General features: G+C 40.7%; 1 protein-coding gene across 1 annotated transcript; it reads right to left on the reverse strand.

Annotated features, from left to right (window-relative positions):
• Nucleotides 1-486: 486 nt before the first annotated feature.
• Nucleotides 487-12,154, reverse strand: LOC109479286 (immunoglobulin superfamily containing leucine-rich repeat protein-like). The gene is made up of 3 exons (XM_019781239.1): nucleotides 12,051-12,154; nucleotides 11,347-11,984; nucleotides 487-563 (listed from the first exon to the last, which is right to left on the reverse strand). The coding sequence occupies exons 1-3, from the start codon at nucleotides 12,152-12,154 to the stop codon at nucleotides 487-489; spliced, it is 819 nt and encodes a 272-aa protein (XP_019636798.1).
• Nucleotides 12,155-17,044: the final 4,890 nt, after the last annotated feature.

Raw genomic sequence — 17,044 nt, forward strand, 5'->3', positions numbered from 1 at the left:
GTTTTCCTCTTCAGACTGTATTCCTTTGTTCTTTGTAAGAACAAGCAGGGAACAAGAGGGTTGATCAAGGACTGTTTTGAAATAGCTGAACAATATGGCCTGACAGAGTACCTAGAGAACTACTGTAGCACCCTCGACTTTCCAAGCAAGGAGCTGTGGAAAGTCACTGTAAAGAAAGCAGTAACAGAGGAAGAAGAAAGAAGATGGGTGCAGAATGTAGGGGAACACACATGCTGTCCTAGACTATATAAGACACACGAGACAAATATGAGACCTCACCGACTGTGGTTTGTAGCCAAGAAGAACCCACAGCATAGAGAGAACCTGCAAAGGCTCATACACATGTGCACGATTCCAGTCAACCAAACTCCTAGATCATGCCCCACCTGTGGAAATGCAGTCAGTGACCTCATAGAACACTTCCTCACCATATGCCCAACCTTCAGGAACACTAGAACTGACCTCATGGACAACATAACAGACCATCTAGGGACCAGAGTAGCTGCCGACATACACCAACAGCACGAGGAGAGGTTTGTGGAGGTGGTTCTTGGAGCCCGGGTCTGTGAGGAGGTAGAACCCAGAACAATGGGAGGACTTCATAAATTAATGCTGCCCGAACACTAAAACCCCTCGGGTCTGATGGCTCTGAAGCACACAACATGGAAGTAACTGAACTGACACATGGACCAGATTTATGAGTATGATTGTGTATATGATTACCCAGAATTCTCAAATATAACTGTAACACTCTGAGATATAAGGATACGCAGGCGTACCTCTTGTATAGTGACCCATATTTTGACTCAACATGTTCTGATTAGATTTGGGTGTACTTAATCACCAAGCAGGGAGAGACATGTAGTGTGCTACGATCAGTTTTTAATAGATACATATATTGAGGATTGTTTTGAGACCTGTATTCTAAGCGGTTGGTAGGAGAAAGATTGTTCTCGTGAAATGTCTTGCTTTTGATATAGTCAGCAGTGAATAATGTCACTTATACTGACTCGTCTTGTGAGTATTCAAGGACCCAGTTCCTGAGTTGGTCCTCATGTGAGAGAGACGCATACACAGAGAGATAAACTAGTAATCAGTGCTGATGTTTGGACAGTTGTGAAACTTGAAACAGAGTAACCCTTTATATTTTTATTATTCTAAGATTTTTTTTTATTCCAGTATAGTAATGTGCAATATGTAAGGATTGTTTTATATAGCTTTGTTTTAAAATGTACGTACAAGCATGTATATGTTTGTTCAAGAGGCTCTCCTGGATGGAGGAATAAAGAATGGAAAGGAAATGAATGAATGAATGAATGAATGAATGAATGAATGAATGAATGAATGAATGAATGAATGAATGAATGAATGAATGAATGAATGAATGAATGAATGAATGAATGAATGAATGAATGAATGAATGAATGAATGAACGAAGTAAGGGGAATAAAATCGAACATCATAAAACTGGAAGAAAAGAGCGGCCCGATGGGCAGCAGAAACGCAATATGAGGTAGATATGGTGCTTGACCGCATGTTAGTTCTGAATTCATATGGTGAACAATCGTCCTTATTTCTAGATATTTCCACATAAATAACGTTTCCATCCGACATCACAAATGCCTGCAGTCGACTGTACGGAAACGGTACTGCAGTTACTGGTCTCCATCTCCCACCGTCACAATCGGACTTGCTCCCTCGTAGTGTCTGGTGCCGTAAAATGTTCTTTATATTCTTTAATTTGTCAAGAGCTCGGCTGGGAGACTTTATCCGAAAGGCGACACATTCATCGCCAAATACTGTTTCATAACATTGTAAATGAATGTACCCGGGTTAAGTTACCGCTTTAGGCCATGTTTATTTGATTATATGGATGACATCCACGTGCGCATGAATTTTCGGCCGTTTCCAAAAAAAAAGTTTTCGGCCATACTGTAAATCGTACGAAGCAGCTGCAAAATGAGCAAATATATGCCGCAAACTTTAAGAAGGAAAACGATACTTACGTCACAGAATGCCAAAATCCATTCCAAAGGAAGAGAATAAATGTAAAGGAATGAAAATGAAGAGTCTATTATTCACCATGCCAATAAAATATTACTTTGTGTTTAATCATTTGTTCAACCTTCATGGCCACGTAGATTTCATAATGAAGGCAACTTTTTTCATTCGCACGATCGCATCAGTTTTTGGGTTCCGAGTTGATGTCAACCATATAATCAAATCTACATGGCCTAACTTAATTACCTAAATGAGAAAATGCAAATTATGGTGATTCCTTATCAGGTTGTAAGACCACGTTGCTTAGAGCAAGATGGCGAGTCACGGTGCGTGGACACGGAAGAACTCGGTGGTTAAAATTCGCGTTTCAAGACAAGCTACGTCCGTTTAAGGAGGTGAGTCGTGTGGCGCAACTGGCAGAGCGTTCGGCTCAGAACCACGAGGTCCCGGGTTCAAACCCCGCCATGTCTCCCATCTTGTGCCCTTGAGAAAGGCACTTTACACGACTGTCCTGGATGGAGGCCTGGCGAACCCCATTTCGTATTAGCCACAAAAAAGGCAGCAGTATCTTCTGCTAGTTGGCTGCCTCAATGAAAGAAGAAAAAAAAGAAGAGAATGAAGCTAAAACGCAGAATGGAGTAAGTTAGTTGCGCCGGTGACGATTCCCTGTGTTTAAACCTGCACTTAGTCAAAAGCTGCCGTTCGGGAACGCTATTTCATGCCCGTTTTGAACTACCATAGCATGATGACTACATTTAAGATACGCTCGTTTCCTCCTCTGTTTTCTGAATTATTTCCTGATTTATATATGCATTATGTAAGCCATCTTTTCCCATAATGTTCTGTCAATATAAGATGTGCTTGAATGCTGCTGAACTGACGTTTGAATAGCATTCTGTGTGTTGTTGGTGACTGTTCTGAGGTACTAGTATTTTATGTGAGATGTACTTTGATTTTTCCATGGTCTTGATATTATGTTTTCCTAATAATATGTTGACTTTTGATTGAATGTTGACTGCACTTTTGCTCTGCTCTTTACCTACTCGGAACCTGCTCTTGCCCCCGACCCAAAGCACTTTATTTAAATCTCAAACAAATGATGTGAGTATTGCAATGTATGATGCTCTGTGAGTAATTGTTATACGAGTATTTGGCCTGTGATCTTTCTGAATGTGTATTTCTTTTACATCCTCTGCCTGAGATGCTGCTAATGTATAGCTGACGTTGTGGGACCTGTCTCCTGTTTGTGCTGTGGGACCTGTCAGCTATCCTGTGTACCTGTCCACACTCTAGGACTATTATTCCAGGTGGATCTACCTGTTTCTGAAGAACATGTTACCTATCTACAAGAGAAGAGATGTGATAAAACGTCCAGCCAGTACAAGTGAACCAAAATACGTTGTCGTTGCTTATTGCAGCATTCTGCACCTTGCCATTTCAATTTTGCATAATTTGAACAACGATTTAATACCAAATGTAATGTACGTGAAACCAAGTTGAACAAATGTAAATCGCGGGCGCTGCCTTACAGAAGTTAGCATGCGAAGTGCGATCGGGACCTCCCATGCAGACCCTTAAAATGACAACGAATGATGTTGGGAAAGGGCATGTTTGCGATTCTCTGAATTTTTTGTTCTAAATTGCCATTGTTGAAGCTAGGCCCTCCCTGCTATTAGTTGTCATTTCTGAAAGAGTTCACATTCCTAACTAATATTTAGTTTAAGGTTGTGACTAATCTTTTATTGTACATTTTCCAATTGAGGAGAGTACTTTTAATGATTGTCTGTTGTTTTATTCTGTATAGCAATGGGACATATTTTCTACAGCATTTGTGATCAAACTGTTTTCCCTAATATCCTCTTTATCATGATACACAGGCTTCAGTGTACTACATGGAAACCTACGCTGGGACGGTCATGTCGACAGGGTGACCACCAAAGCAAATAACACTTTAAACTTTCTTAGACGGAAATTAATATATCTAACCCTCAAGTTAAGGCACGAGCATACAAGACCCTCGTAAGGCCGTTACTAGAATATTGTCAAACCGTTTGGGACTCTTACACTCAAAACAACATTCGTAACTTGGAAGCAGTACAGCGGCGAGCGGCGCGCTTTGCCCTCCATCGTTATCGACGCCAGTCTAGTGTGACAAATATGTTGTCTTCACTTGAATGGCCCCTGCTTGTGGAGAGGAGGCGTAGAGCTAGGCTGATCATGTTTTTCAAAATTACAAACAATATAGTAGCCACACAGATGCCTCTTGTCACCAAAGGACTGTCAACTGCATCACGCACAGAAACCAGTCTTGCCTTCCACCCTCCATTTTCGCGTGCAGACTACCACTTACTTTAAACTCATTCTTTCCAAGAACAGTCAGAGACTGGAACAAACTTCCAGAACACATAGTTAAAGCCAAGACCCTACAGGCATTCAAAAATGCCCTAAATAACCTTTAGTCTCCCATTCACAGTACGGGTACTCACCGCTACCCACTTGCAGGGTCGCGGACAGGGAGTAGCGCCCCTGCCCATTGAGGAGCTGGGTCCCTCCTTTTACTCACCCCCATACAAACTTTACAAGAAAGCGACCATCCTTCACCCCCGTGTCATGAGTCTTCGACCTAATGAAGTTTCGACACGTAAACTGAAGAAGAAGTATATACTGTATATACATGTACTAAAATACATCAATCCCTCGGGTGTACTGTTGTGTCAAAGAAAACGTCGTGTAAAGTATTGAGGCCACAACTGCAATACATGGAATTGATGGTGAGTTCAGCACCAAGGAGAGGTCTACACTAAGGCCGCACAACACAGTATTTATGGGCGAACCCCTCAGAAGTAGTCCGGGCACAAAGTAGTGCTGCACAATGCCAGAAAAAGGTGCAGAGATTATTCTGTGCATGGCATCGAGATGGAACCTGTGGTAAATGTTAGAGGAATACGTCAGTTTTGAGACTGTAAAAGTTGAATTATGGTGCGTGTTCAGTCGGCGTAGGTTTGCGCTTGGATACTTGTCCCGCCGCTGTGCGTCGGCTGCATGACCTTTGCAGTGGAGACTGGGAACGGAAATGGCGACTGCCATGGAAAAAGACTTGCGAGGTAAGACAACAAATTAGCCCCTTAAACGTACATGTTTGTACTTCCAACAAACCTGTAGCAACAGACCACGTTATAATTCGTCATTTTAACTGCAGAAATTTGCGTTTTGTGGAACGATATGTCGCACCAAGGAGTTTCCATCTCCTTCGTCGCACACAAATTATTGTGAGACATTTTGTATTTGAGTATATTTAACATCAGGATTCCATTTGTTGTTGTTGTCTTGGCCTTTTTTGCTGGTATGTAAGAACAATAACAGTGTTGATATTGTTCTAATCTATGCAAATTTGTGTGTTCTTCATATAGCAATTTGAAGAATGTTCAAACTTTTTGGCCTTTCCAACTTTGAAAGTCAAAGTTTATTGCACAATGATTGCCACAGGTACAATGTATGGCAAATAATAAAGTTACTAGTTAGTATGAGTCTATATATATGGTCAGTGGTTACTGTGTCTGACAGAGTGTTATAACTACTGGCTAGAAAATGCCTATGCAGATCCAATAAGTCAGTTTCTTCATATATAACATACTTTTCTATATTCACCTGTACCTGTTGCTTGTTGCGTTGTACTGATTATATATAATTATCCTGTATCATGCATAGAATGGTGCATCCTGTTGTTCCTGTCCTGACTGGGAGATACCTGTGATGACAGGCGACTTCTTGAAGACACAGCAGTGAAGAGTTTGTACAGGTGAGACAATACTTCCAATGTTACATTTTCTCAGCTATGTTAAAACTCAGAGGCATAACACATGTACTACCAGTCGTAAAAAAAAAAATTCCCAAGTTTCTACAGCCATTCCAGCAAATGAAAGTTCCATTGATTTTATTGTTTATATGGTCAGTTAAAGTGTTGTCTTGAGATGCCCTTATTAGAACCATATACTAATGATTCTTTCATATGGTTAGGTGTGTCCTGATGTTCCAGTCCTGCCTGGGAGAAACCTTGTGATGACAGAAGACTTCGGTCCAATGCAGACCAGATGACCTGAAGACACTGAGGGCAATGTCAGATGAAGATTTGAAGAATACAGTTTTCCTTGGAGACACTGAGGGAGCCGAATAGTTTTCCCAAGTAAGCACAACTGTTAATAATGCCCACTTTCTTGAGAAATGTAAACACGGAATCAATCAATCAAATGAACAGTTAGTTAACAGTTCAGCTTGAATATTCTATGGCATGAAAATTTTATGACGACTTACGAACGAATGTCACAATGAACATGCCTCAAACTGCATTGAATCTCAGTAAGATAGCCAATTTGAAAGTTTCTATGTAGAACATGTATTCTAACGTTACATATGCCGCTTCATGACATTTTTAACTTCTTGGTGAAATCTTACGAGATAAGTATATCTAATTTTTCATGTGCCCAGTGGCTCTGAGAAAAGCTATGAGTTTATGTTGGAGGGAAAACTGTTCTGAAGTAGAGAAATGTTTTGTTGTAACGCCACGTGGTAAGCGCGGCTCAGCGACCACCTGTTGGAATGTGCTGCACGTGGGCTTATTGATCTCAAAATTGCACACCCTCTCGAAATTGAGAGAGGGCGGTACAAGAAGCTCCAAGTGTATGAACGAATTTGCAAACATTGTACGTTGAGTACGGTGGAAGACGAAACGCATTTTATATCAACTTGTACCCTCTATAGCAATGAACAAAATGAACTCTTTGACGTAGCCTCCAAATTCTACCCAAACTTTCACACATATACAAATGAAAAGAAAACTACTCTCCTCTTAACATCCGAAAACGCACAAATTACAGAAAAAGTGGGATCCTTTGTCTTCCTCTGTCTTCAAAAAAGAAGTCAAACCCAGTAGTTTTTTTACCAGTACTTTCTTAGTAGTTATCAATAGTTCTAATCAATATGTACTAATTGTCTGTTTTTATACCATGTTTCTTCTGTTTCTGCAATTAGCCCTCGGGCAAGTATTTGCAATAAACAATTATCGATGTTTCTGTCAAATTCCCTGAAGCATCACGGCGGTGCAATTACAGCTCCAGTTTGCAAATTTTAGCATTTTGTCATTTCTTATCTATCAGAATATTGTGGAAAAATGTTGAAGATATATCCTGAGGCAACTGTTGGTTATTTGAGTAAATGACTAGCTAGTACTGCCACTGTGCACTTGTCAATATTTCTGGGATGAGGCTAAGGCCACAGCAAGTAATTCTAATGGGTGACATCAGCCTGCATATTAATTTTTGCCTGATTTTGGAAAAAAAGGAATTTAGTTGCCTTCTGACAGTGGTCAACATGCCAAAAATGGGCAAAGATGTCTGTTGCCATGCCAGAAGGTGGATGGCAGATAACTATGAAGAGAGGAGACAAGACAAGGCTCTGATTTAATGTTTTGTTTCTTACTTTAATAAAGTGATGCTGGCTGTATATTATGTGATGTTCCCACTGAATAAAAACCGTTTGTACAATGATTGAGTCAAAATTTTAAAATGTACGAACCTTGTTTTTTTTTTTAAAGTTTGTACAGCCATTCCAGCAAATGGAAGTTCCATTGATTTTATTGTTATGGTCAGTTAAAGTGTTGTCTTGAGATGCCCTTAGAACCATATACTAATGATTCTTTCATATGGTTAGGTGTGTCCTGATGTTCCAGTCCTGCCTGGGAGAAACCTGTGATGATGGGCGACTTCTGTCCAAACGAGATGCAACGAGGGCTCATGCTCAGCAAAACAGTTGACATGAAGACACAGAAGAGTTTCCGTACAGGTGAGACAATGCTTTGAAATTTACATGTTACATTTTTTCTCAGCTGTGTTAAAACTCAGAGGCATATAACACACATGTCATTCGCTTAAAAGATGACAGTAAAACTGTTGACTTCAATTTATAAAACATCGGATTAATAAATGGGAGCACAATCTGCACATGGCCACAGCAAAAAAGTCATATTTGTGCGACAAGGACAGCCCCAGAATGGTCATTCGCTAAAAAGACGCTGCCGTTAAAAGTCATTTCACAGGTAAAAACTAAAAGATACTGTAGATAGACTGTTAGTCTAAGAGGGGTTGAGTTGACATGTTAGGTAAAGGCTTTCTACTTGAACTGTATTGAAGTTACAGTACTTCGGGCAGATAGCTTTCAGTGTTAGTTTGAAAATTTGGGCAGGTTTTGAAATACCGTTAAATCTTATGGCAAGGATGTTGAGTTGCCATTTGCCCTTAAAAGACGCTCCTGGTTAAAGTCAGTTCACAGGTAAAAACTAAAAGATACTGTAGATAGATAGAGTGAGGCTCAGGTTTTAAAATAGCTGAAACCGTTAAATCTACTGAAAGAACTTACGACGGAATAATGGGGTCTAGTTTTGTTCTGGTGCTTCTGAGCTTTGATTTGAAGGCCAAAAGCTGTATATGCACTGACTTTTGTTTCTCTGTCTTCAAGATGACGTTGTGGATGATCTGGAGACCGGACTGTAGCAGGATGAAGGACCAGACTTTAGCCAGCAGATCTCAACCTGTGTAAAAGAAGATGGGGATGTGTGAGTATGTTTTCTTTTTTAACATGAGACAACACTCCATATGCACTGTTACACTTGCACTCGCATTTCTCGCAGCGACTTCAATTCCAAGACAAGCAACACTGAAAAATTCTTCATATTGTACAGTCGAATGCCAAATTGTCCCTTTAGACTTTTGTACTTATATTCTTCCCAAAAAAAACTTTGTATCTCAGCCGGCTGCATCAATTCAAATTTCCATGTTGTTCCCTCTTTGTATTGTACGGATGCCAAATCGCCCCCAAAATTGTCACTTTAGACCTTTCTTTAAACTTCAATTCTCCTATAAAAAAGCTGCCAAATTGCCCCAAAATTGTTGCTTTAGAACTTTCATTACACTTCTATTCTCCTGCAAGAAAAGCTGCCAAATTGCCCCCAGAATTGTCGCTTTAGACCTTTCTTCACTTTTCAATTCTCCCACAAAAAAACTTTGTATCTTAGGCCATGTTGATTCCACACTCAAGTCCATTTTCCCGCCAAAAAAAAGTAATTGGCACCCTCACCTGGTTAATTAATTGGATTAAGTTTTCCCGCCAAAAAATGTAATATATGGCTCACTCTGAACTTGTGCCCCACTGCCCTGTGACCTCCCACACTTCTTCCACAACTCAGAGTATGTTTAGTTACACTGTTCTCTGGACTTCTTCGCACATGTAGTCACCACACTCTGCTACACAAACACTTGGTTTATCGAGTGCAGTTTTCCACCACTTAGACTTTAGTAAGAATAATCTCTCGCTCTCCTGGTCGCTCAATGCACTAAGTGTACTCCCCGGGGGATGTCTTTCCGGAGACATTGATGCTTCGACACATCAGTATACCAGTGCAATTGACTGACCAGGAGAGCCGGAGATTCTAAAGTCTAAGTGGTGGAAAAACTGCACTCGATCAACCATTGTGTAGCAGAGTGTGGTGACTACATGTGCGAAGAAGTCCAGCGAACAGTGTACTACTGAGCATACTCTAAGTTGTGGAAGAAGTGTGGGGAGGTGGGCAGGAAGAGTGGGGAGGGGGGCACAAGTTCAAGGTTAGAGTGCTCCATATAGCAAGTTTTTTGGCGGGAAAACTTTAATCCAATTAATTAACCAGGTGAGGGTGCCAATTAGGTGGGGTTTTTTTTGCGGGAAAATTGATCAACAGATTTTTTAGCTTTCAGACTAATTTGCATCATCTTGTCATGACTTGTCTGACCTTTGTTCCTTTTTCGACTTCCAAAAATTTGTCTTCACTTTATTTGCATATCAATCAATAGTTAGTGCTTATAAACCTGAATTTCCCCTCTGGTCTCTCAGTCTCAGTCACTGACGAAAGCTAGTGGATACTAGCTGAAACATCTGACGTTTTCAAAATCATATCCAGTTGCTTGTCTGAGTAACTGCTTTTTGGCGTATATGGTATTTGCTGTTTTTGTTTCCTTAAGTCAAGGACGTTCATAAGAAGTGTTGATGAACAAAGTAAAGGAAGTCTCACATACATACAAATTCATGCGACAAAGTCTGTACATAACTTTATTCTCGCTCTTATTTTAAGAGCTTTTGGTAATTCTTCATACATACTGTGGAAAAATACACTATCATATATATATAATGATAAAGTAGTTCTAGGTACTATTATAGTGAAATAAGACTGTGGTGCTAGTACAGTACTAGCTTCTTAAGATAGCTGCATTAGTCTAATGATGTGTACTGGTGAAACACACATATAGTAGGGCTTGTCACACAGCATTTTAGTAACAAGTGGAGCAACAAAATCCATTGTATCCACAGTTTAACAGACAAAATTCTGTCATATTTCATTGAATCATAACCTGCTAGTAACTAATAATTCTGCCAGGTCACATATTGACAAAATGTGCATAAAGAGATCTAGAATGCAACATCTATGTATAACAACACACATCATGACAGATAGATATACTACAATCATTATTATGTAAATGGAAGGCAGTCAGCACCAAGGACAGGGCACGTATAAGCACCACTATGAAAAATGTGTATAACGCGATCTCCAATGAAAAATCTCTGTACAATAACACTCATCATGACAGATAACAGATATAGAGATACTATTGTGTAAATGGTGGAAAGCAGTCAGCGCCAAGCCTTAGGTTTTGGTAACACATTGGTATAACGTAGATAGACTAAATCATTGATATAATCCAAATCTAATCTTTGCTGGCTGTTTAGGTCCATGTAAGTGGCTGGTAGCCATGCGAAGTGTCCTGGCCATTGCTGGGCATAATCAGAGGTTGGTAGCCACGCTCACTGACAGGTACATTCTCATAACTGGCAGGCTCAACGTAAGAAGTGTTATCTCTGTCGTGTAGCCCTAGGGCCTGTCTGGGGTCACTAGGAATGTCTTTGTAAGTCTCAGATTGGGGGGAAGCTGACTGTGGGGCAAGCAGAGGGTGTGTGACATCAGAGGATAGACTTCTAGTGGTTTGCCTCGGAAATGCCCCTATTGGAGGAGGGTCCACAGCTTCGTAACTATGCTCTGACACGGAGGAAATTGGCCGTGGAACGGGCTGTGGGTTTCTGATGGATAGACTGATAGGTTGGGTTTGCCCCGTCTGATTCTGCCCACTGGTTATCACAGTAGTTGTGGCGATGGCACTTAACTATAAAAGGCTTGGCCCACAGGAGTCCCTTGGTTGCTGCTTCTTTTATGCCTGATTATGAAAATAATTATGCCAACAAGGAGGACAATACCAGCTAAAGTACCTGCCACAGAACCAACAACAACACCGGGGTAGAACAGAGAGACATCTGTAGAGAAGACAGAATACGTGGAGCCAACAGAATTTTTTGCGATGCAGACGTACCGACCAGAATCATCAGCAGTAACATTTCTGATGATGATGTTACCATTCATGTCCACAGTCACCCTCCCAACTGACTCTACTGTAGCAATCAGTCCAGATGGTAGGGTGACTGTGATCTCTGGTGTGGGGATTCCTGTAGCTTCACAAATTAAATGAAGTGTCCCCCCAAAAAACAACGGCACACTGTCACCTTTTACAAATCTCACAATTGTTGGTTCTTCACAGTCTGACTTTAGATTTTCAAGGCGGATAAATCTAAGCTTCCGCCCATTGAGATGGTCAGGTTGGGAGCAAGTGATTTGGTCTTCAAATGGATACGTTCCAGCCATTTTCAACCTAACGTCCACCATCCTACAGTCACACTGCCAGGGGTTGTTGCCAATGTTTACATCAGAGATGGAGGAAAGTATGTTATAGGCTATGGATGGAAGAGTTGTCATTTGGTTATTGTTAAGGTCAAGTCGATAAAGTCTTTGAAGTCTTGACAACTCATCAAAGGGAAATGTTGTGATGTTGTTATCAGACAGTCTAAGGTCTCTCAGTTGCAGCAGATTTGTCAGTAAGTTGGATGGAATGGATAGAATGTAGTTGTTGTACAGGGACAAGTATCTCAGTTGTGATGTTGAGTTAAAAGTTCCAGCCTGAATATCAGTGATGTCATTTCTGTTCAGATGAAGTTCCTCCAAGTTTCCCAGCCCTGTGAACATGTCAGATCTGAGGGTTGTTAACTTGTTGCTAGACAGGTCCAAGGCACTCAGCTGAGGTGTTGAATTGAAAGTTCCAGCCTGAATAGCACTGATCTCATTATCGTATAAATCAAGTGTCTCTAAGTTTCCCAGCCCTACAAACATGTCAGATCTGAGGATTGTTAGCCGGTTCCTATAAAGAAATATCCTCGTCAGGTTTGACAGGTGATAGAATGCCTGGCTGTTGATAGTAGAAATGTGATTGGTACTAAGTCCTAAATTTTGTAAGCTTCCATACTGTAAGAAATCAGACTGACTTATAGTTGTAATTATATTAACTTCCAACTGCAAGCTTATGATGTTTGTAGGCAGGTCCTGTGGAACACTGGTGAGGTCCTCATATCTGCAGTCACATTCTGAATATCTGCAGCTGCAGTCAGCTTCTGCTGTTCCCAACATCTTAAGGATGACCAGGAGGAACATCAGCACACCTGCTGGCTTCCTAACCATCATGGTGCACTCCCTGCTCTAATAAAAAAAAAGAATAGCCTTGATCATGATACTTTTACATATAAAACCAAAAAAGCATTAATATGTTGTCTTTTACTTCATATTCTAAGACCAACACATGTATCAAAGGTACCAGCCAGCCAGCTCAAGAAACAAACAGCCCAACAAACAACCAAACAGCCAGTCAACCAAATGAAAGAACAAAAACACAATTCATTTCATGTGACTTTTCAATGAAGAAAAACTTGCATCATGGGCTCACGTAGAGTTCACTCGTGCACTTTTAAAACAATTTTTAAACAGTTACAGACTAAAAAGTCTCTAGAAAAGACAATGTGTTCCACTGTTAAAAAAAAACTTACCTGCAACGTTTATGCAGACTTTCCTGTCAAGACGGCCTCGACGATTTATGATTGTTTGGCACTGTTGAGCCTGTTGCATAGAAACAAATGTTATTGGTTACATCATTGTAATGTGACCAACAATCTAGTCTTTATCACACAAAAGTGTCCATTCGGCTACTATGTCTCTAATGGTTACACAGCAGGGAGAAGATTTAACCATAGATTTACTTCTGAATCATTTAACCAGCATGTTACAGATGTGAAAATGCAACACAAAGTCTGTTAAACGTCACCGTACAGCAAAATCGTTGTGAGAGCCTAGTTGAGCTGGGCTCTCACAGTCCATACAATGTAGACCCCAAGGACCACAAGGCACCTAGCTATAGTTAGAGATAGATATCTTACGAATCCAAAGTCTTGCAGTTGTTTTGAGTTCCACGTAAATCACGGCTCAGGCAAGGCCAGAAGTTAGCATCACAACTCTCTACCTGAGTGACAAAACAGTGGATTGAGAAGAATAACTAGCCAGAACTTTCAACACAAACTGAAATGTTCAGATACATACACCTTAACGAATAATACTTACAGAGAGACGACGTCTGGAAGACACATACATGTAGGAGTTGTTCTTGACACAATCACCTTTACCTGTAGTACCTCACCTGGTCTGGGGCAACTTAAAGTAGCCGTGAAGTGGTGTTGTCTGTTGTAAAGAATGGCTTCTGCAGACACTCAAAGCATGGAAGTTGTTTGCAAACCTTTGAGGTTGTTAATCACATTCAGGGGGCCAAACAGGAATATTAGCCCTTGTACTGAACTCTTTAAGGACATGACCTTAGACAGCCCAAAGCAATTAAGAGTTGGACGATCGAAATTGGTAAAGAAAATGTCAAGTGAGCCATTTAACAGTTGTCTTAATTTGGGAAAGAAAAATTCTTCTACAATGAAATCAAAGAGAGACTAAGGCCGTGTCTATACGGAATCACCCAAGGCGGTTTACATGTGGTTTACCCCGAAGCCGGTTTCAAGTGGCTCCATGTGAACGCCCCGAAATCACATTGAAAGCGCCTCGATCCCAAGCCACTTCTAGAGGTGGTTTCGAATCGGTTTCCCCGCATCGCGATTTGCGTCTGAACGCAATGTGATTTCAATGTAACTTCGCCTGGTCATGGATTACGGAGTGATATTTCTTTTTTTATATGCAATACCAACTTTTACGTGGCAGCAACTTAAAGAGCAGTAATGGCCAAATAATGTGTCCGTTCTAGGGCGAGCTTCACCGCCTCTGGCGGGACCACGTCGGCATTCGGCCGAGATACGCTGGGAGGGGGGCATCAGCAAGCAGGTCGTTGACCTCTGACATGAATAACACACCACCTTGCGTGTTATCATCAAACAGCAATAAATGTAGCTCAAGCGTATTGTGTTCGGACACGGTTTCACAGGTGTGTGTGGCACGTGGACCAGATGTGAGGAATGTGAGTTACCCGAATCGCGGTTTGGGTGATTCCGTATAGACACGGCCTAAAATTCAAGTCGTCTTGAAATGTGGATTGCAGGAAATGTTGAACAATCCCACTTAAACGAAAGACGAGGATTTGGGGATTGGTGTAGAACCTGAAAACCGACGAATTACTAGTAAAATGTAATGGCCTTACATGGTACATGGTATTACACAATCATGTATATACACTTCAAACCATAACTTACTTGAAGTGCAAGCTGTCAGTGATTTGGGGACTTGAGAATCAAGTAAACATCATAAACATCAGTAGTCTCCTCTCTTTACAACATCCATAAAACCTTCCCCTAATAATAGATGTCCTTGAACAAGACAAACAACATCTTCATCACGTGCAGCAAGTTTATAATCTGTTGTCTCCATAGCAATATTTCTGAATTGTTTGAACATTGGGGGTGATGTAATCATTATACATGTAACAAGTGCCCTTAAACACCACAGATATTTAAGCATAGCAAATAGTTCATCACCTTCATCAATTCCTGTGAAAGGGTAACAATTTAGCGTTGCATCATACTTAGAAATAGTATTTTCTATGGTATACAAAACACTATATATTATCATATAAATCATGATTAAGATTTTAACAATTATTGAATCAACTATTGAAAATAATATGAACACACCAGTAATATCTTAAGGAATAGATCCTTACTAGTACTTCATCTCAAATCATCACACAAGTTACATCAGATACAGTTTATTATCATTAGATGGCTACCTTATTCCTATGTCAGATATTGTATAAACTTTAAATCCTGTACAAGCATAGAGTGTTTAGTGCTAAGGCTACAATATATTACATTAAAGACTGTGTGATATTCAGGCTGGTTGTTTATTCTTGTCTGTCTTAAGGGCTGACATTTGATAAATTAGATTAGATGGTTCAATCTATAATTTACATTTGTACTTATGTTCATAATAACTAGATTAATTAGTTTGATCTTTATTTTGTTCAGATGGTTAGTTCTTCGATTGTTTCTGTTTATTTCCTGTTATTTTTGTCTTCTTCGTTTAAATTTTGTTTCAATCAGTATCAATGGTAATCTTATAGTGTTAGGAAGGGCAATATGTAAACCTCCAGGGTTCCGGCCCTCCCATGCATGTCTACTTAACTTCAATTGTGATATTTCATTTTATCTTGTGAGTGCAAAACAAACAATAAAACAATCTGCCTGTATATATATAAACTGTAAGGCAATCTTCAGTGTATATCTTCAGGCTATACGGGCGGGAATTTTCAAATACCCGATTAAAATCTTAAGGATTTTGTTACTCCGTGAAGGAGGTCAGGACCTCCGGACGGAGTGTTGTGAAGAGCTGATTTTTCGTGTTCGCAGTCAAAACACTGGGTTCCCTTTGTGTAACCGGCACGCAATTTTATACGCCGTCTGCGGGCATGCCCGTGTTGATGCACGAATGTGTATTTTTGCCGTTGCTGCTTTCGCGGTCAATGTAATATTGCAGACGCACCCCTACAATTACGAGGCGAATTGGAATGGTCCAGAAAAACGCGTTGTTTGGAATAGCAGTGGGGGGTGGAACTTCATGCAGATACGGGGTGGTTTTGATAAGTGGTTCCAGATGTTTTTGCCCATGGTTAAGAGATGGCAAGTTTTTTGGAAGATGTTCGCAGCCAAAACGCATTCTTCCGTACGTCGCATTTCTGTGTAATTTCGCATGTGGTGTTGCATTATGTCCGGGATGATGCACGTCTTTTTATTTTTACCGTAACTGTTTTGATATTGGAGTAAATGCATATTTTAGAAACATCCCTACTTTTACAATCCTGTGGAATAGGCCGTAGGTTTAGGCAGTTGTCTGGTAGCAGAGGTTCTCTAAGCAGATATCCCGGGTATCTGACCGGCGGAAGTAACACTCGCGGTGCTAGCCACGACTGTTGCTGGAATTTGGCCTGTTCCAGTCGCGCTTAATAAGTAACAGGCACGGTAAGACGGTGTCTTCGTTAATAGTGACACGACCATGATAGTCCGATCTTTATGTGAATGCAATGATTGTGTGTGTGTAATCAAAATGAACTTCAAACTTGAAGCACAGTATCTTCACACGCCCTGGGAGCAGTAATGGATTTAGGTCTTTTTATGTTTTATGCTTGTGACGCGCCCTCATTGTATTAACCGTTGCCTAATTATAATGTCTGCAAAGTAGGTCTGGCGTTGACCCTTGGGATTGTTTTTGTTGAAATATATAAATCTTCACGGAGGATTGTCACCTATGGCTTCTTGTTACTCCGTGAAGGAGGTCAGGACCTCCGGACGGAGTGTTGTAATCGGCTGATTTTTCATGTTCGCAGTCAAAACACTGGGTTCTCTTTGTGTAATCGGCACGCAATTTTATACGCCGTCTGCGGGCATGCCCGTGTTGATGCACGAATGTGTATTTTTGCCGTTGCTGCTTTCGCGGTCAATGTAATATCGCAGACGCACCCCTACAATTACGAGGCGAATTGGAATGGTCCAGAAAAACGACGTTGTTTGGAATAGCAGTGGGGTTCAAAAAGTTACATGCAGATAC

The sequence above is a fragment of the Branchiostoma belcheri genome, unplaced genomic scaffold (genome assembly GCF_001625305.1).
Source record: "Branchiostoma belcheri isolate BF01 breed outbred unplaced genomic scaffold, Haploidv18h27 scaffold474, whole genome shotgun sequence".
In the NCBI taxonomy this organism is placed as follows: Eukaryota; Metazoa; Chordata; class Leptocardii; order Amphioxiformes; family Branchiostomatidae; genus Branchiostoma; species Branchiostoma belcheri.

Excerpts from the sequence above, each read along its gene's own strand:
- LOC109479286 (XM_019781239.1), bottom strand. The coding sequence starts at position 12,154 with ATGTTCACAGGGCTGGGAAACTTGGAGGAACTTCATCTGAACAGAAAT. Across the intron at positions 11,985-12,050 it reads ACATCACAACTGAGATACTT|AGACCTTAGACTGTCTGATA; the intron begins GTCCCTGTACAA and ends GCTGCAACTGAG. Across the intron at positions 564-11,346 it reads TGTTGTTGGTTCTGTGGCAG|ACCCGGGCTCCAAGAACCAC; the intron begins GTACTTTAGCTG and ends ACCTCCTCACAG.